At 37.3% G+C, this 21,109-nt stretch overlaps 1 protein-coding gene and 1 long non-coding RNA gene across 2 annotated transcripts in view; both read left to right on the top strand.

Moving 5' to 3' along the window:
- Positions 1–21,109, top strand: part of LOC148085778 (uncharacterized) — a 257,146-nt gene that overhangs the window by 78,780 nt on the left and 157,257 nt on the right. The window lies entirely within an intron of this gene.
- naaladl2 (N-acetylated alpha-linked acidic dipeptidase like 2) overlaps positions 1–21,109 on the top strand; it is a 250,632-nt gene that overhangs the window by 124,019 nt on the left and 105,504 nt on the right. Inside the window, exons 7-8 of the mRNA XM_087783862.1 lie at positions 2,552–2,671; positions 5,006–5,138. Coding sequence (XP_087639988.1) covers positions 2,552–2,671; positions 5,006–5,138 — 253 coding nt within the window. The remainder of the gene's footprint in view (positions 1–2,551; positions 2,672–5,005; positions 5,139–21,109) is intronic.

Below are 21,109 nucleotides of genomic sequence, written 5' to 3'. Positions count from 1 at the left end.
ACAGAGACTACATGAGTCCATTACAGTTGGAAGACAAAAGGAAACACAGCCACCACTAACACATGCCAATAGAAAATCTTGGATCCTTTATCCATTTTAGTGTCATTTCTAATGATTAACAGATACTATAGGAATAGAAGCCATGTTTGTTTGTATAAATGAATGTGGACTGAAAAGCTTCATGTTTCTGTTTACGAACCCAACCCTAAATAAAAAAAAAATATTTTGCCTCCTTCATGTTGAGGATTCATAGTTCCTTCCACAAACTCCCGGGCAGAAAAAAACCCAGCAATAACCAACACCATACAATCCCCTGGGGACTGTCATGGTTATGTAGCTCTGACAGTTCTTTGAGACGCTTGTGCATCACAACAAAGTTCCAGCCGGATAAGGGAATTAGATCCTGGTGCCGGTCACGTTCTCATCCTTCAGAAACTCTGGAGGCAATATTTGGTGTGAATGCCGGCTGAAAAGAATGATGCTCCCGGCTTCAGGCTGACAGAAACCACTCTCGTTGTTAATTTTATTGCCTCGCTGAGATGAAACAAAGGAAAAGAGGCACCGGGAGAAGAAGAGATGGATCTTGAAGCTGCAGCGTGTCGGTGCGCACAGATTCATCTGTGTTTGCAGCTTCTCTGTTTAAATGGAACACTTTTATGATGCAAATGCAAGAGGGAGCGATACATCTTCCCCCTTCTTTTCTCCCAGCCTTCCCTGATGAAAAAATATGTCCTCTCTCACCTTTTTCCCCCCTCGCTGCAGCGTGGCGTTGTACTTGCCCCGGGCCACATGACAAATGATTCCAACTCAGGTGATGCAGTAGAAGAGGTGGGAGAAGAAACCCTAGAGAGAGAACACAGAGCCTTAATATTAATGACCTTCTATCCTCTTGCATGCCGTAATTCCAAGAAGAAACCAAGGAATGTAAACATTTGTGTCTCTTGTGCTGCTTGAGGATGTGATGCAATAGTGAGTTCTACAGCAGAACGTTGGGAACCAACCCTGAATTTCTGTTCATGCAACTTCAGAAATGTATAATTGAAAATGTATATACAGCACCAGCTGAAGTACTCGACTTTGACCGGGGATTTTTGTAAGATAAATTCTTTAAAGGGCAACTATATGTTAAGTGTGTCTTGAATGGATGTTGGACTTCTATTCTCAACAGTATGAGTCTGTTTTTAAAAAACTTTATTTTCATTGAAATATTTATATTTGAAAATGTGCTTAAAACCCCGCCCACTTAATACAAAACGTTTTTCTGGAGAATAAATCTTGTTCACCATAACCACACCCACTCTGCTGTGATTGGTCAAGCATCAAGGTTCGTCACTGTGCGTCATCAATCTCGAATGTCTCCAACTCCAAGGGACTTGTTGAATGAATAGAGCAGAGGGTAAAAACACCTGGCTGGAGGATATAATCATATTGGAATCTTGTAACCAACCATTTGTGAGATTTCGGGGGAGGACTTTATAAAGTAATAATCTCAAAACATGGTCATGATGAGAGACTTACAGCAACTTGGAGATGAAGACTTTGACATTTGAAACATTTGAAACATGCAGTGAGTCAGGAGAGATGGGTTTTCAATACTTGCCCTTTTAAAAAATATTGTCCCTATAACATACTTGCATGGCTGTAAAAAAGTGCTGCTTTTCCGACAAAAAAGGCAAAAGACTAAAAGAAGGCCAAAAATGTAAAAGAAAAAAAAAAAAAACTTTCAAAAAGCTGAAAGTTGCTTGATATCTAAGCTATGGAGATCTAATTCTATAAATCAAAAACCTTCCCTGGAATAGGACTGAGAAAATTAGCCTATTTGCGCTATTGTAGCACTGATGATAAAGGAATAGTTAACTCACATCTGTTTTGGCTTTTGCGGACAAATATGGCCAAATCTAAAAATCATGCAAAGCAGTTGACAAGGGTCATTTTGAGCCCAAGGAGAACTCTGTAGGACCCTTGTAGCATCTGGGAGAGGGTTACCAAGGTAACACCCAGGTATATATAGATGGAGATATACGCCTCTATGAAAATCAGAGTTCGTCCAATTTTAATCAAACATTTTAACACAAATCGAATGATTGCAATAGTTTAGCTACTTTTAGTAGCCATTGTTAGGCCTATAATCCACATAAACCTTCTCTCTCCTTCTTACAAATGTGTTTTTTATATCAAACTTTGACTTTTGTGTTTGTCAACTCTATATATGTGTGTTAAAAGTTAATAAGTCACTTACTAAAGGAAAGCTAGGTATCTGCGATAGCTAGTTTCTTCAAAAAACACGTTATTCTATTAATATCCTACTATTTTTCCACTCTAATATTTTCATCTATTCCCTGATTATGGTCACAATTTCCTGATTACAGAACATTCAAGGCTTAACACATTCAACTGATTATAAACAAGGAAAACAAGTGTTACAAAATGGTAAACAACTATAAGTTCAAAACAAAAGGGAAGTGCTTAATCAGGTGCAACAAAACATGTCAAGTGGATTTGTTTGATCACTGAGTACAATATAAACGCTTAACTGATTGTTCTCCTGCAGGGGGTGGTGGTGGACGTCCAGTACGCCACGGAGGCCGACCTGAGGAGAGCCAGAGAAAGAGTGAACATCACAGGTCAGATTGCAGTGGTCAAGCTTGGCCAGGCGCCGCTGCTGTACAAGGTGAGATCGATTTAAAGCTCTGCAAGTGAACGTGCCGCTTCGACTGATGGATGAGACCAGTGTGTTCTTATCGTGCACTTAAGAACTGTCTCACACGACAACCCCGGCAGCAGAAAGAGATCTGACACAGATTAAAAATAGGCTTCAAGACTAATGGCAGGAGAAGCTGATTCAGATTTCAGGTTAAATCCAATTCAAAACTGTGAATCTCTAAACTATTTGTACGATAAGATGGTTTTGTGTGTTATTGAGTCTTCTGTTATAAGCTGCAGCAACTGTAGCAAATGTCTGTAGTTATTGAACCAATACTTTTACATGCATACAAACGCACATTGAAACACAATGATAAAATATCCCTTATAAACTCAACATGTTGTTCCTTCTCTTGGAAACATTGTCTTGTATAAACTGCACAGCACAATTCTTATCAACAGTTTTGTGAAAACATAATACTTGAAGGATCCAATTTTCTTTTGCTTTCTTCTGTCTTTGGTCAAAACCTGACCTATATTCTGTAAATCAATGTTTTGTGAATTTTCTTGTTGTGTCACAGTGAATTTGGGACAGTTGGCTGACAAAAGCAAAATACATTTCTAGGCAAATCTACGCCAAAATATCTCTAGCAGACTAGTAAATAATGAAAATGAATACATGCAGGGGGTGATCGCTGCCTCACAAGTACCAAGAACCTTATTATCTCTGTGTTCAAAACAAATATCACACTTTGTTTTGACACTTGCAACAGAAAAAAGACCCATTTTGTGATGTAATAAACTTCAATGCCTGCTGCTTTACATAGTACAGTCTCTTTCAAGGGCAGCCTGAGCATCGAATAGAGAAGCTTAGCCGACTCCCGCTGAGTTGGTTCTTATTTATTTTATTTTGTGTGTGTGTGTGTGTGTGTGTGTGTGTGTGTGTGTGTGTGTGTGTGCTTGTGTGTACGTGTGTGTGTCGTCGGTGAAGGACACAGTTGTGATGTGAGCAGAATGACCGTGGCTCAAGTCAAATATTCAATAAAACTCTCATCTCTGCTGATAAAAGTCAAGGACCCAACATGACAACAATGAATGACTATCCTGCACAAAAATCGTTGGGAAGATTCCAACTGAGGTCAAAAGGAGTCGCCACCATAAACTTATTTCAACCTTATCCACATGATTCAGAAATTCAGGTCATTTAAAAAATATATATTTTTAATAGCATCATTTACTATTTCTCAGTTGATCCGTAAACATCGTTGATGGTTTCACACAGTGAAGCTCAGGGTTACAGAGGCATGAATATGTAACACCTTCACCTGCAAGCTTAATAAAAAAGGAATGATTTACTTGTGCGTTATAAGTACTGTGGAAAATTAAATTTTAACTACTAGAAACTAGGGTCACTACCTCTAACGTGTCCAAAACAGAAATGACCTTAGTAATTATGACATATTCCAAAAACGATACTAAAGAACGGGTGATCAAGTTATGTTGGTTGTTCGAATTACCATCTGGATCCAAGGATATTTTTTATATTTTTCACTCACAGCAAACTGCCTGTTTCTGAGCTATGAACAGATGTTAAGGAGACAACAAACATGGGCCAAATGTTCAACTGGTTTATTTAAAAACCCAAATTAAATCTTAAAAACTGTCCACATTGAAGCACATCTCGATTTAAAAAAAACAGCAGCAAGTAATCACATCCGCTTTGTTTATACAAAAGGTCTCTTGGAGGTGGAGACTTCCGGGATTAATGATGTACAGTGACAAACCTCCATGCTTGGTTAATCAAAGCAAAGTGGGCGGTGTTGTGGTAAAACAAAAATGACATTTTAGACGAGAAAGACTGTGTATGAGGAGAAAAGGTAGGGGAGGTAGTATGGTCTGTAACAGACGGAATAAAGTAGAAGAGGATGTAGACGAAAGTAGAAAAGGATAAATATGTCAGCGAGGGCAGAGAGGGAGGTCAGGAAGCTGTGCAGTTTACGTAGAAGGTCAAGATGAGAAGAAAAAGAAAAGGAGATGGATGATATATGTTAATTCATAAGGTGGTTAGGGGGACAACACAAGGAAGATACACAGGCACAGTGGTTTATTACAAGGTCAGGATGAACGGAAAATAAGGGGGTGGGGAGGTCGTACAAGATGAAGTGGTTAAGGGAGATTGAAGAAGTGTGCGATGAGTGGAGAGGATATAAGGTCAGTGGCCTCGCCATTGGTTACTACAGTTTTTCAAGTGTGGACAATAGGAATGGTGATGCTTTAAGAGTGAAGAAAAACACAAATAAATTCATACAAGCAATGGTTTAACTAGAAGATTAGTCATGAGGATCCCGCTTTATCTTCTCAGTTATCCCAGCTTTCTGAAGTGGGCTTCGGAGGTGTTCTGCTGTACGTGGATCCGTGTGACGCCCCGCCGGGTCGCCACATCTTCCACCAGACCTTCAATGTCACCCTCAACCCTGGTGGGAACCCTGCTCCGGGTGAGTCTGGGAAAAAAAGCTATTTAAAAGTTTGCATGTGTTGTAGTATTAGGATGTTTGCTTGCTTAAGTAGTTTGAAAACCTTATTTCACTGATCAAAATCACACGTTTCCTTTTCGAGGTCACATGTGGCTGGAGCCTGTCCCAGTTACTTGGGGCAAGAGGCAGCCTTTCACAGTGCACAAAGAGACTCACAACCATTAAAACACAATCCAACCCAGAGACAAATTTGACTTTTACGATCAACCCAGAAATTGTCCAGAAAGTATTTACAGAACCTGCAAACTCAACAAGGCAAACAAGTAATATTCCTGCTGTGATGTGTTAACTCTAACTGGTGATGAGCTGATGAAGCTTCATGAAACAGTGTCCCTATTTTCAAAGTACACTAGATGTCACTTTGAATTCCTAGAATTGAAGACGATGCTTCATGAAGCTTCACCAACACATTTCTAGTGCTAACCACTGAGCTAGTGTGCGCCTGGTTAAAAATATTTGTATTAAATCCGGACTAGAAGTGACTGGAATCACAGCAGCTTTAGATGGTTTAAGCTGTATAGGAACTCAAGCAATTTTTACATTAAACATTTTACTTTTGTCAAAGATTTGTTTGTTCTTTGGCTTGCTGAGCAAGAAACAGGCATTGAGAGTAAACAGATTCCAGATACATTGTGAAAAGTGTTGAAGGTTTTGGCCAAATATTTTTGTTTTTTACTGCCTTTAAATTTTATTCATTTATTTTTTTTCCTCTTTTTCAAAAGCAGTTAAAAAAAAAAGTGTCAGGCTGCATGTCTCGGTTCATCTCTCTCGGATGGACTCCAAACATGGGATTTAATCACATTTCCTGTCATGTCGTCCTGTTTCTCTGTGTCTCCTATGCTGTATTTAAATCACCTTCCCATGCCGGGTGACCTCGCGACCCTCAGACTTGTCCCCACTTCCTGTTTTTGTGCCCTGCCTGTTCAATCGGGACATGTCATTACTGCTGAAGTATCTTTAGTCCTTGTACCAGCACCGCAGCGGAGAGACCCACCGAAGCCCCACCAGATGCTGTGTGGCCTTGTGTGTGTGTGTGTGTGTGTGTGCATGTGTGCGTCCACACATGTGGGCTGTGAATATATGTGTTGCAAAGGGAAAATGAAAGAGGGACATACGGTGGCTGTGGCGCTCGGGTCCTCTGCACTGCTCCAAAGAACAGATGATGTGAAAGGACATCTCATTACTCATTACAGGCTTGCTGCACTTTCTCTCAGAGGACTTTTGATGCCAAACCACACTTTTCTTTGCCCCTCTCTTATCAAACTGAGTGTTAGATTTAATTATTACTGATATTTATTCTGACCATTCTCTGCTGAGCTGTTGTTTTCTGTAACTTACACCTCCTGCTGCGGGTGATATTTGCCTGCTTCTCTTTTTAATATTCTAATTGTTTCCCTTTTTAAAAGTTGATATGGGACATCTTTAATTCAAAGCCATTTCTGTAAGTGCATAACAATTCTCGGAAAACCCACATTTAATGCAATTTCAAGGACCTCTTGTTTTTGCAATGGTGTGATCCATAATTATAACCACAATGTTCACCTGAGTACAGAAGTAATTAAAGTTTCCTAATTTAGACAATCTATTTCTTTATAAACTAGATTTAAGTCAACAAACTGTTACGTAATATCAACTAATTTGTATAGTGGATGTTTTAGAGACAAACCTTAATCAATGTGTAACTATTGCTGGGTTTTAGCAATGTTCAGTGATCTGTAAAGTGAATATAAATGAAAATAAAAAGGTATTTAAAGCAACAATATGTAACAATTTGATATTATTAGTTTTATACATATTTTCTGTAATGATTATTTTATTTAATAGAGATGCGATTATAAACAATAAACAATTTTTTACTGTTTATGAAAAATTGCTGGCTATTGGAAAAAAATAAAGTTTTACCTTACCTTACCTTACCTTAGAGTCATTGCTCATGTAGAAGAACTATTTAGCTATTAGGTTAAATACAGATTTAAAAAGAAAACGTTGCTTGGACAACCCACACAGAGAGTTTGTGAGTGTCCATGTGACCACCAAAGTGTGTGACAATAGGTACTATGTTTTTACTAATTTGTAAGTACTGAGAAACGTATTGGAGATAGGAAACCAACCTAACAAATGCCAAACTACTGTTTTTCTAGCAAATATAAATGCAGTTTAAAATTGCAGTTACACTATTCTGACACGGTGACATATTATGACATACTTTAATACAACAATTAGTCATTCAAGAACATAAAAGATTCAGTGCATAGCGTACACCTAGGACCACCAAAGGGCTACCCAACCTGCCTGTTCAAAATAATATTTTCTATGCGATACCCTTCTTATTTTGTTTGATTTTGTCTTCCCTTTCTTTTTGCCCCGTTGATAATTATTCGAGAAACAATAACAGGATTAATGTATTACAGGAATATAATGTATCATCCATAATAACATTTATTAAAGGGCACCTAATGTGCTGATCTTTTAAATTGTTCTAGGACCTCTATTATACTCATCAGTATGTTTCTTTTTGCACAAAACTCTCATTTAATAAATATATTTACATTAGAAAATACTCTTAAGCCCCGCCCACTAAAAATGTGCTGTTTTGGCTGAGAAGAAGTCTCGTCCAAGCAACCACCACTCTACTCTGATTGGTCACAAAAACACGAGTTGCATTCAAGGACTCACGTAAATTTCGAACTCACCCCTAAAACTCCCTTTTTGTACATTAAAAACGAATAATAAAAATAAGATTTGCTGCTTAATGTACACATTACAAAAACACCTAAAGGCAGAAGTAACTCTCACCATGTTTACATACTATTTTTTATATTTCACTATTAACATTTAATTACTTAACTGATCTAGGGCTTCTAGCTTCAATTTAAACCGTAGTCTCGATTTCAGATGGGAGAGAACTTTATTAAGTAATATCTTCAAAACGGAGCAACGTCATGATGAATGACCTACTGCATTTTGAAGAGGACGACTTCAACATTTAAAAGATGTGTCAGGAGAGTAGGTTTTTCACATTAGGTGCCCTTTAACTTATTTCAGAAGTGTGTACCAAACTGATTTTCAAAAAAGTTCGGGGACCCCTGGCATTAACACTGTACTGACGTAGCTTCATGAAGCAGTGTCATACATTTTCAAAGGTGTTTGACCTTAAGTTACCTTTTAAACAAAAACCTCACGTGATTTGAAAACTAAATTAGCCAAATTTGAAGCTCAAAAGAAGGGAGATGAAAGTGATTCTTAAGGCTTTATCCGCCGATCACCAGAGATCAATAAACAACAGAATGTAAAGTGTCTCTCAAAACCACAACCAGGACCAAAGAGATCGAAAGGTCTTGCCCAAAAACTAATGGAAGGAGGTTCAGATGAGCCAATGATTTTTGGCCAAAGTTAACCAACGATCCTGGCAAGTGGCATGATGGGGGGGGGGAAAAGCCGATTAAACAATCACAGATGCAATATTTGTGCGTCTTGGTTCAGCTTCCCACCCTTACCATAACGAAGTGCTGAAGTCGAACAGCCATTCATCAACTCATCTGCATTAGTTTTAATTGAAGACTTATTGGAGAATGATGAGCTGATACATGACTCACCTCGGTGTCGAGTGAAGTTAGTGGGGTTTTTTTTACCAGACAGAGCAACAGCTCCCCCTCTCGCGATCGTTACAAATGCACTTCATTTACACCAACAGAAACATTCCCCGACTCTTCCAGTCCCGCACGCCGAGCTTCCCGGCGTTCCTCCCCGTTGAAACGACGACGTTCCACTTTTGATCGTTGTGTTTTTATTTAGTTTGGTGAGGGGGGGGGGAAGAAGCGGAGCTGCTGGTGTCAGCATCTGTGTCGCCGCACAGCCTCACAAGTCACAGTCACTTGGGAGAAGGGAGCGGGAGACGAGGCTTCTGATTATGAATGATGACAGGAGATTTCACAGATACACTTTTCCGTCTATTCATTTATTCTCTGCTTGCTTATCCAGAAGGAGGTGGTTGGGGTTGGACTCTCATGCATACCTGTGGGAAATTTCATTTCTTCTTCAATACTTGTAGGATTCTTCCGGCGCGTTCCCTGTTCCTAATGAAGCCTACAGCGGCAAATGATCTGCTCTTGCATGTTAACTATAAGAATGCAGGAATATGATGAGAAGAAGAAAAAAGGTTTGAATAACTGAGAGGCTGTTGAGAAGAAGGAGGCGCTTCAAAGTTATTTCTTTTTATCAGACCAAATGCGTTGTGAACAAAAAAGGAACACTTTGTTCATATGAGGAACTTTGGTGGACAGTTTTACTGCATTAGAGTTCATTACTGAAGTGATTGTCCTTTAAGAACCTGATGCACAAGATGATTATAGTATGTTGCACCATCCAAGTCTCTAGATAATTATGGTATAGTTATAACTCTTTACATGTTTTATCCTGAAGTCGGGTGGGAAACAACTTTTCAGAAATTACCCAAAATGATGTTTAGAGATTGTAATTGCATAGCAATTATTTTATTTAATGTTCATTTCTTGGACTTGATTGCGGAGCAACGTGAAATTATTTTTAGAAAGTGAAGTTCATTATATGTCCACTTGAGGCTGGCTGCTGAATTATCGAGAGTCACTTTAACAACAAATATAAATTTTTACCATAAAATACAAATACACATTCACAGCTCTAAACACCTATTTTACAACTGACGGACACTGTTCAATGGGTGATTTTATTTCTAAAATTTCTCTTTCGATTTTATTTAATCAGTTTTCCCTGAATTAAAAAATAATATTTTTAGCCTTTAGCCACAGTTTTCTCACCTGATCATAATTGGGACTGACCAAACTCCTCTCGACCCAAATCTGGCGAAACTGGAACTTCCAATCTTCCAATGCCATCTCACAGCATCTCATTCCTCTATGATATGATCAGTAATATTCACCCGGATTATTATGATGTTCGAGGGGGTCCGAAGATCTCTCGGCTGGAAAGATTCACTGCCACTCCTGGATCCAGACACAAGGAGAGATGACCAGGAGTCGACACAGAAGCTCCCACACATTGCTATATGCTCTGTCAAAGTAGCTCTGCTTTGACAATGCCAGAGATTGTCACCTAGTTTGTGAGTGGAACGCACCCTGCCCTGCCGATGGAAAACGCATGTGGCTGCTTTAGCTGTGCCTCGTCTGGTCTCCTGTAAATCAAACGTAGTTTCCTTGTAAAGTGAGGCTCATCCCAGCGCTCTGCCATTAAACAGCTTTGCACCTCCACTTCCTCAGATCCAGCGCCTTTTAAGAAAACACGTCTAAGCTTCTCTGCCGTTTTTAAAAGCCAAAACAGTCTCCCCCATCTCGAGGAGAACAACACAGTGAGCTGTCAGGAGTCTTTCCCAGTGGAAGTGTTGTTTACAGTGGATGTTGGGGCTCACTGGAATATTCCCCATTCACCCCCCACCCTCCTCTTCTTTTCTGCCTCATTCTCTCGTTCTCCTTGAGATTGTTAATTTGCCGATTCCCCGGTATTGTCATGTGTCCCCTGCCGAGGCTGCGCCGGCGAATCAAAGAATACATGCATACGTACATACATCCCGGCTGCTCTGGTGTGTATTATGTTACTCTTTTGCATATGGATGTCGGAGCGAAGGCGTGGGCTGTCTGCGTGAAGAGCTGACTCTGTATCTGCATGCATAAGGAAACTTAAGATGAATAGTGACTCGCGTGTGTTCTTGCTCGCCCGCTGGTGTCTCCAGAATGGTTATTTGTGTTTCCTTGTGGGTGTTATGCCCAAGAATGTCAAACGAATGAGGAAAAGGAAAATCAAGTCAGCTGCAGAGCCTGCAGTGTTTGCTTAAACATCATCAGCAGGTGTTTGCTGTCAGCTTTGCTCCATGTTGCTGTGGCGTTCATCTAGTCTGATCTGCTCCGCGCTGCTGGAAACACGTTATTCTGGGAGGAGATGACACTTTTTTTTATGGTTTCAAGAAATTGTTTACTTGAAGCGCAGTAAATTGGAGAACATATATTTCAAATTTTAACTCCTTTTTTTTCTGGTATTTATGGGCCATGAGTCAGTAACAGGTTAAAATGAATGAATGTCTTCAATAACAAGTGAATTCATTTCGGTGAAGTTTTTGGTTAATTGTGATATGGAGACAAGGAACAACTGTTGTGGCAGACTGCCATCTGGATCAATGACTAATTTCAGGATTCTAGCTCCAACAACCAGCTTAATCATTCTGCAAGCATGTTTCAGAACACTACTGCCATCTACTGTCTGGGCTAATTTGAATTGGACTCTTTATGCTATAAATTAAAAAAATGTTATCCAAATAAAGTTTCTAATGAAGTTATTTGTTTAATCCGTACTCTGACTGGTTTTATGTGAGTTTATTAATAAATTTATAAAGGTATAAATGAGTGTACCTTTTCAACAAATGTGTGTTAATTATGCCAAGATACCTAGTACGGACCTAAATCTGTGTAGAGAGACTCAACACAACAAATTGAATAATTTATTTACAAATACACACACCAATATCCAAACTTTGACAAAAGGATAACAGAAAGGTATCGCAAAAACAGGCAGGAATACACACATACATTTTAAACGGACATAAAATCACAATAATCGCAGAATAAAACTCAATAAATAGTAAAATAACATGCATAACATTATTGTCCACACATATATACGGCAGTTAACTAAATCAACGTTGAATGAAGCTTAAAGCATAGAAGAAACTTGAAAAAAAAAAGATAAAAAACATCACTTTGATTATACAAGAACAATCGAGGAGCAACAGGGATTTACAAGTGCAAGGATGAGGATGATCTGACACCACGGACTGGAACTTATATAGAAGCTTATAAGTGTATCATTAACCTGTAAAGAGAGACACAAAAGGGAGAGGAAATGAAATACTATGGATTAAAGGTATGACACAAACTAACTTACTTAATTAGTATTTATAGAGCGCTCTTCTAGACCAGGGTAACAAAGCACTTAAACAATCAAAAAATACCCAATAAAATGAATACTTAAAAGACCAAGACAAGCACAAGAGTCTCAGAAAATCAAGGAAAAGCCTGCACGAATAAAAATGTCTTGAGATGTTTCTTGACTTACTTACAATTGTTTACACAAATAAATACTACGATTTTTAGATTAACAAAACATAACGAAAAGTCAGGACTTTGTTTACCGCCTTTTGTTACCTTTTCTTTTCAGCAGATAAAGCTGACCTTTAATTAAAAGATCTGTATGAATACATGCATAATGTGAACGAAGATACCTTTCAAGTCTTTGTTTATATAATCCACAGCAATGGAAGACAAGCGGGAATGATCTCTCGTAAACAACCCTTCTTTTAAACTTCATATCGAGCCGCCGGTGTGTCAAGCTCAACTGGATTGTGATTGAACTTTCTTACAGTATTTTTCAAAGCAAAACAAGTTTAGAGCGTGTTTATTCAAGGTTTCCGCCCGAAGACTGCTGACATCTTTCCATATGAAGACGAATTGGGTTTTCTCGCCTTTGCCGTGTTTTACAGTTTACAGCCTTGTCCGTTGAGTGTTGATGTTAGCAGGTTAAGGATGCTTGTAATTAATTTGTTTCCATGACGTCACTATTTGCTTAATTCATTTGACACCAGAAAATTAGCTTTTCTAGGAAAGTGATACGGAGTGTGAGTACACGTTTGTGGAAAACAGTTGTGTGTTCGTGATTTTTTTTTCTTCTTCTTTGCATATCCTTAAGGGATTCAAAATTAAATTTTCAAATGCGCCATATTGTACGAAGACTGATCGAGGGGCTGTATAAGGCATTTAAATTCCTTGTCCCAGAAAAATGGGTTACTTTATAGGCCAATACAGCCCTCATTGTACCACCAACAGCTTTTCTTCTGGACTTCCAAACATCACCTAAATCATACATATTGATCAGTCATACTTGTGTAGCACCTAAAATATGTCATTTTCTGCTGAAGGGGGCATCAGAGGAAAAAGTAGGAACATATTCAAACAAACAAAGATATCCAAGGTTAAAAAAAAAAGAGAAAATAAATAAATTGGGCTACACAATATTTGCTTTTAATAAGTGAAGGACTCATTGATTTACTTGTTGAGAACCCATGGAGTTGCTTTAGGACAAACAATTAGCCAGATGCCTCTGTTTTTGTATCTTATTTGAGTTATTTCCTTTTTTACTTGTCGTCAGACATGTCAACTTGAGTGAATATTTAAATACGGTCATGATAAGTCTTTTTTCGCATAGCATTTTTAATCTCTAACTTTACTGCTTTGTTTGAAAATGTTGTTTGCTTTGCCTTGACCTTGTTTTAAAAGCAATGCTCAGTCACACCCTTTATTTATGTATCTGGTTAATCATGCCATGACATTTATATTAATTTATTGCACTGTTTGAGGGGGTTTTTTTCTAAGTTTTTTTAGTTTTTTAATTTTTGTTTGTTCCAATTCTTTGCACTTTTTTTGGTATAATTTTGTATATATTGTGTAAATATTGTTTATTTTTCACTACCTCTCCTACTTTTTAACATCAATTCCAGGGACGTGCACAGCAACAAACAATTCCATGTATATATACCAATGTACTGGCTTTTAAAGCTGCTCTTGAATCTTGATTCTTAAATGTAATTTTACAGGAATTAATATAGTTTAATTTAGTTAAATAAATATTCTGAATTCCAAATAATAAACTTAACTTAAAAGTTGCATTTATCTGAAGCATTTCACAACACAATTTTCAGCAAAAAATGTTACCTCATTATAGTCTATATTATAGTCTATAATAGTTCTGTATTATTACGATTGCTGATCTCTGATATAAAAGTAACCAGTGTTATTATTATGTTTTCTTATTATTCAACAACATACAATGTCATATATCTCTATCTTTCACATCACAATAAGATTTTGAAAACAATCGCTCGAAATGACAGTAACTAGACGAGTCTCAAACCCAGAATCTTGAGGTGAATTACCGTATAATGAGCTATACTGGCTGATGATGTAAAAGGGGTGAACTGCCATCCATGAATTAAAAGATTTAAATTAAATAATTATTTCGTGGACACGATCTTTACTTTCCACTCTTTTCATTAATCAAAAACTGCTGTAATAATTGCTCAACAAATGCCACATCAACCTTAACAGCACAGCTTATAGTTGACTTTACTGTAAACACACAGCAACACATGCCTCCCACGCTGCCTGCAACAAATCACACTGCTGTTAATCCTGGAACCGGTTGACAGGTATATCTTTTTAACCGGCTCCTTTGGGTTATTTTAAAATGCTGGGGCAATGAACCTGATAAATGAAAAAACTGGAGTCATTATCATATTTATTCAAATAAAACGTTAAGCAAGCTGACATCAATTTGCATCTTCGAACAGAAAAATAATCATCGTAATTATGTGAACAAATGTCCTGCAACGTTCGGATTTGTGATGCGAGGTCGAAAACTAGCAAGTCAAAGATGGAGACTTTATTTATAATAGATAATGTATCAAACAAAGATGACAATTACAGAAAAAACATTTTTAAAGCAATAAAATCAGTACATTTATAGCTCCTATACATGTTTTTGTTTCCATCTGTCTGTTAGCAAACTAATGTGTGCGTTATTAAATTGATGGTTCAACCAAAATTCAAACTTACCCTCAAGTCGACTAAGGGTTGGGATTATTATGTCATAGGCGTAGCGACTGGAGCTCCTTTGCATTGTCTTCATCGTCCTCCAATAAGACACTTAAAAAACATTTTAAATGGTGTTTGTCTGTAACATCCTTTTTGTATTGAAGCCATGACATGAGCAATTGTTAAGAAAAAACTTAAATAAGTCAATATTTATTTGTCTGTTTGTTTGTAGCTAAAGTTAGTCCCTCAGTTCCTGCCTGAGGTCTTCCCATATTGAAACGTGTTGCCAGGATTAGTCAGCAGCGTCGGCTAAAAACAATGTTAAAATGTAGACCTATTTAATTTTTCTTGGAACAATTCCTCATTTTGTGGCTTCAATACAAGATGGACGTTACAGACAAGCAGTACGGACGTATTCGGATGTTTGTAAGTGTCTTTTTGGAGAAAGATGAAGACAACTGAGCAAAAGTGGCTACGTTAAAAGGAACATACATTTTGGCTTATAACTCTATAAATGATGGATTACTATAGAAAAAAAACAATGGATATGGGGGTGAGTAGAAAATAAGTGAAATATCAATCTTGGGTGAACTAAGCCTTAAAGTTCCCTCTGGATTTTTTAACATTTATTTCGTAAATCACTTGAGAATCAAAAACTTTTATTATAACGCAACCAGCTAGTTTCTTCTCAAGGACAGACATCTGCGTAAGTCAACTGATAAACTAGAAGAAATCAACTTCAGTTATTTTCCACCACAAACACCCTGTGGCACAGCCATCTTAAAAGTTATTGGAGTTACTGCCCAATCATACAAGCGTGAATGACCAGAGGCGTTTACTTGAATATTTTTATACTTTGAAAGATCCGCCAATTTTTTAGAGCTTTGCATTTGGTATTTAAAGTCGTCTCTGGGATAGATCTCTGCTTTGCCAAGGCCCATGATCATGTAAGTTATGTCTCTGACTTTGCATATTTCACTAAAAGCATTTTCTCTTAAACGCATTACTGTGTCCGTGTCCGTCTTTACCAGCACCACCACGTATCGATACCGGGGAGGGGTCGGTTCAGTGGAGCACAAAAACCTCACACAATCAATGGAAACGTCCATGTGACAAGTTGTGTTGTTGTTCATTTTACATTGTTTTAATGTTGCTTGGTAAGACCTGCAGCCAAGTGTACATGGCTTGGTGTTTAATACTCTCACTCCCTAAGACCATGCAAGGGAAATTATTATCCATTAGTCAACACAATTTTATTGATTTGTAAGAATGCTACGTTTAATTAACTTACTCCAAATGATCTTCTTGGCAGAGACGTGAGCCGTCTCAGTCGATTTCTAAAATTGTTAATAACGGATGTTTGGTATTTGCAGAGAGCCTTAAATCATAATATAAAGCAATATTGCGGATCAATAACTTTAATAAAATGGCGTCTACAAACAACAGAATCGTCACTTGTTTTCAATACCTTTGCCCTTTGAGGTGTGAACAGGATAAAGGAGCAAGTTAGGAATACTTAAAGTGTGACTCGTTTTGAGATCAAATGTGCAAAGAGAGCTTTAACATCTAGTTGACTTTCCCCTCTGCTCCATGCCTTAGAACGAAGCTGGAGCTTAAAATCTGTACTGGAGTCTCCAGCTGTCAGCTTCTCTCCAGCGGGAGCTCATCTTTATTTTACAGTCGTTGGCTTGTGATAAAACAAGAAAGCCACTTTTCCAAAAAATTGAGAATGTGAGACACTGGAGAATCAACACTCATCGAGTCTCTAAGGACGTTGAGATTGAAACTCTCTTGCAGTTTTGCAATTACTTTGTCAGTTTTATATTCAATTTCACTTTTTGAATTTGTGGAGCTGAAACTCAGTGAATCGCATTTTCGGGTCGCCACAGTACGATTTGAGAGAATCAATGACGATCCCTCCTTGAGCTGAATCTACTGACACCAATGGGGCAGCAAGAACATGATCTTAGGAGTCATGCTCCAGCATTGTCAACAATTGATATGGCAAACAAAGTTGAACCAAAGGTATTTACATGTTAATCATTGCAGGAAAACACTAACCTTTGTATGCTTCATCTAAGACCACCTGTAATTTATTATAATCTTTGTTTTTCCGATGGTGATCTCTGTTCTTATCTCTCGGATCATCAACAACTTATGATGGACTATAAAGATGTGAGCAAAACTGTTGTTACTTCAGAGTGAAATGGGACATTCGATGAGAAAGTTCTTTATTACTCTCATTGCAAGTAAAATTGACTAAACCCAATACAATCTGATTTCTGATATTCTTTGAGTTTAAGTTCTAGGTTACTTTCCTAACCTGACACAAAGGATATGAGGACTTATTCCTTCAATTTTTTTTTTTTTAATTTATAATAAGAGGCGTGGTTGAGTTGACCTACAAATAAATCACCCGTAGCCTAGATTAACCAGAGGAATGGCATTTCCAAGATTGCCAAAATGGATTGGATTTTTTAACATATTGATGATGTTAGAAATACGATGTCCATATTAAATACACTCTATATGGGTCTGAGATCTGAATATAAATGTAAGAAAATGGTTCACTTTTCACTGATTATTTTCTACGTGTTGTGATGGTTTCTATAACTGCTATGAATTTAATAAGTCCTGCACTTATTTATTCAAAATAAATATTTCTTTTTTTGTAGTTTTTAGTTTAATTGTTGCTACATGTACAGTATACCTTTAAAGACCAGCTCTTGCAGTGGCAGCTCCTCGGCTTGAATCCTTGAACTTTTTAAATCATCACTTAGAACAAACTTTTATTCTGCGGCTTTTAATTCATGTTGAGTTGGACCCCAGTTGCTTGTGTGTCATGATGTGCCCTGCATTGTGTGTCTTTTATTTCGTTAAATCGTATGTGTTTGAGCAGCTGTACAGCACTTTTGTCAACCTTGGTTGTTTTTAAACGTGCTTTATGAATAAAAAATGACTTGACTTGACTCAAAGGCAATTTTCTGGTTTGCATATTACAATTTAACATCTTAATCTCAAATTTAATGAAATAATGGTTAATACGTTGATCATTATCTTTTAATACACACATGAATAACTAGCTTATTGATAGTTATTTATGTGTTCCTCAATTAAAAGTGTTGCAAAAATGTTTAGGTTTGAAATGTAAAAGTTGAACACTTTGTTTTTCTTCATTTATTCAAAATGAAATGGCCAAAACAAAAATTAAGCATAAATTGTAATATAGACACAAAAAAACCGATATTTATCCAAATAAACTTACCTTTTTTAATCCATTGGTCGGATCTGATATTTCAGTTTAATGAACAAATGAATAGATATTTCAAGATAGTTACACTTGTCTTACTTGTCCTTGTGTTTACTAGCTTCTGAAGTGACTTTCATCAGAAGTGGTCTATATAGGTCACATCTTCTCGGTCAAACGCAAACAAAATAACACAATACACTTCTGCTGAGCCCTCTCAACATTCTTATCCACTGCAGAGAGCATCTCAAAGTCGCTCTGGCATCAATAAAAACACTTTTTAATCAGCCATCAGATATCTTCTCAATTCGCAGGCAGTTTAAGGGGAATCACTGTGATCCCACACCATTCTCAGGCCACATTAGAGGAACTCTAACACTTCAGATGACCCTTCATCCTCCTTCAAGGTGAGAGCAAAGTTTTCATTAGAGCACAATTAACTTGCAGAGTTGTCAGGAGAAACTATTTTCACTCCGCGTTCTGCTGAGAGTTGGACTTTGCTGGATTCATTAGAGCTAATTGGGTGTTTAGTGGGACACTGGTGAACAGTTGAAAGTGGGAACAGCGTTTGGAGCTCCGGCATCAGTGCGGGCTGAATTATACATGCAGGTTAAAGCTTTTGAAAGCATAGCCTTATGATTTATTTATGCCTACTCGCAGAAAGGGCTGGATTAGGTCTGCATCCCGGAGACCCAATGATGACACGCGTAACATGGTCATGGTGAAATGCGGGTTTGAACAAAAATGCTGTTAATTAAAAACAATTAAACACTTTTAAAGACTTTTAGCGCAAGCTTTTCTGACCGAAGCAGTCAGGAGTCGTCTTTTAGAAATTAGGCTTGACTTTGCTACTCCTTTTTTCTCAGTATTAACTGAGTTCTGCTGGTCCGAGTTACAAAACAGAAAGTTTTGCTGAACATGGCATTTCGGCAGCTAACAACACAATTTTCTACCCAAGTCATCAGTTCCCTTCATCACATTAATGTTGTACAATATATCGTTTTCTTCCCTCGTGCTATGGCTTTGTTTTTTTTCCGATTGAGATGCCATGCTTTTCGATGGATCAATTTCCATTAAGTTATATTTTACAGAATACAAAGATAACATAGTAACAGAGTATTTCCTTCTGGCAACCTTGCAAATAAACACTTTATTATAATGAATCATATTAATTAATAATCTAATAATACTCTGAAGGGGCAAAAAAGATACAAACCTGCTGCTCATTTTTATGATTTCTATTCGGGCACATTCGGGTTGTTTTGTCAAAAGTACTGTTGCCTATTCTTGAGGCACAATGTAGACCCTTTTGTAGGATTTAAAAACATTTGACTTGTATTAAGTAATGACTTATTTTTGTAGACTTAACAAACTTGACAACTCCAGTTGTCATTTACCACATTTTCTTACCAACCTTAAGGTGGCTGGACCACTTAACCATGGTCTTCTCAGGTCTCATGTTCTCTCTGTTTTACGCAGTCTCGGGCCATTATAGTAATCAGGAAGCAAATTACACTGTAATTACCATTAGACTCATTTAATGACCCGGAATGGCACTTTTCTCAGACTGAACTCCACAAAGATGTTTATTTTGTTCTTGATATGGTCATCGGGAAGACTTTAATCTGGTAACTCCCAGAATGGTTGTTGTTACACAATAAAAATGTGTACAAAGATATCCAGCCAGTATTTGGTCATTTTACCAATCACAACTTGCCTCTAATATCTCAATCATTTGAAATTCCAATCTGAGCTTTAATGTAAAGATTTGATATTAAATATGAACGAGTGACCATTAATCTGTTGCACAATCTATGTACAATTCATATGTTGAAAAAAATAAGTAGTTTTTCATTTGATTATTTTTGAAACAAAAATAAATGAGTTCTTTTTTTGTGGGGTTATAATAATATGCTTATTCCTACAGATCAAAGGTCCAGGTACGTTGAAATACTTGCCACAGGTATTTTTTGATACTATTATTCTATTTGTTCGATCTTCCTGTCCTGGAATCATCTGTGTTTGTTGCTGGCTTCAAATTTACCTTACCTTTAAATTAAAAAAATAATAATAATTTCCCTGTGACTCGGCATAAATCCGATTCTTACTGTCATGAACCTGTGACAGTACATGTGTATATACACACTCACGCAATCGTGGTGCAGAGATGGAAGAAGCACTTATTATTATTATTTGCGTCACACAGACGTAATTTACCTCAGAGTCTATTTAGCGGCCGATTCATCATGCATGTTGAGTGTGTGTTTAACCCTCTAAGTCGAGCTGGCCTTCATTACATGACTTCCTGCCTGGAAAATCTCCAGTTATTTAGAAATGATTGGGGTACAGTTAAAGTGTGTGTAGGTGAGTGTGTGTCTCTGTGTTAGGATATTGTGAGTGCAGTGAAGCTTCAAATTGGCCCTCTTTGACTCAGTTTTCCAAGATAATAGACATGCAAATAATCTAATGTGCTCAGGTGTGATGGTGTGTGCGCGTCCAAATTTTTGGTCTCATGGTTACAAGGCCGTGAAGTTGAAGCATAAACAGCGTCTCTGCCACTGAGTTAATTTTGCATTTAGAAAAAAATATATATATATATATATAAATTACAATTTTATTTTTCTAAACACAGCAGTATTCTTAATCCATAACTTTTCTTAAATAATAATAATAATAAATAATTAATTAAATTCATTTCATACATTCCTGGTCTTTCCCATGAATGCATACATTTCGCAAAACAACCAAAAGTAGCTCAAAACAAAAAAAAAAAAAATTGATTAAACACAACCTTTACAGACGTTTACACAAGGAATCTGAAACTTTCAAAATGAACCATAAGTCACCGACCTGTTTTTACTTCACAGATGAGTTTAATGTCTGCATCACACACAGGCTTTTAAATGAAAACGGCAAAAATAAAATGTCATGACCAGAGATTAAAAAAAACTTTAGGTCTGTATCGATATTTTCTCATACAGAGTATTTGATTCTACTTGATAGGTTACAGTTTGTTTGTTTTTCTCTTTCAGTAAATTTGACTGAAACGTATG

The sequence above is a fragment of the Callionymus lyra genome, chromosome 2 (assembly GCF_982586985.1).
Source record: "Callionymus lyra chromosome 2, fCalLyr1.hap1.1, whole genome shotgun sequence".
NCBI lineage: Eukaryota > Metazoa > Chordata > Actinopteri > Syngnathiformes > Callionymidae > Callionymus > Callionymus lyra.
The sequence above is the reverse complement of the archived record's forward strand: the minus strand, read 5'-3'. Positions and strand labels throughout refer to the sequence as shown.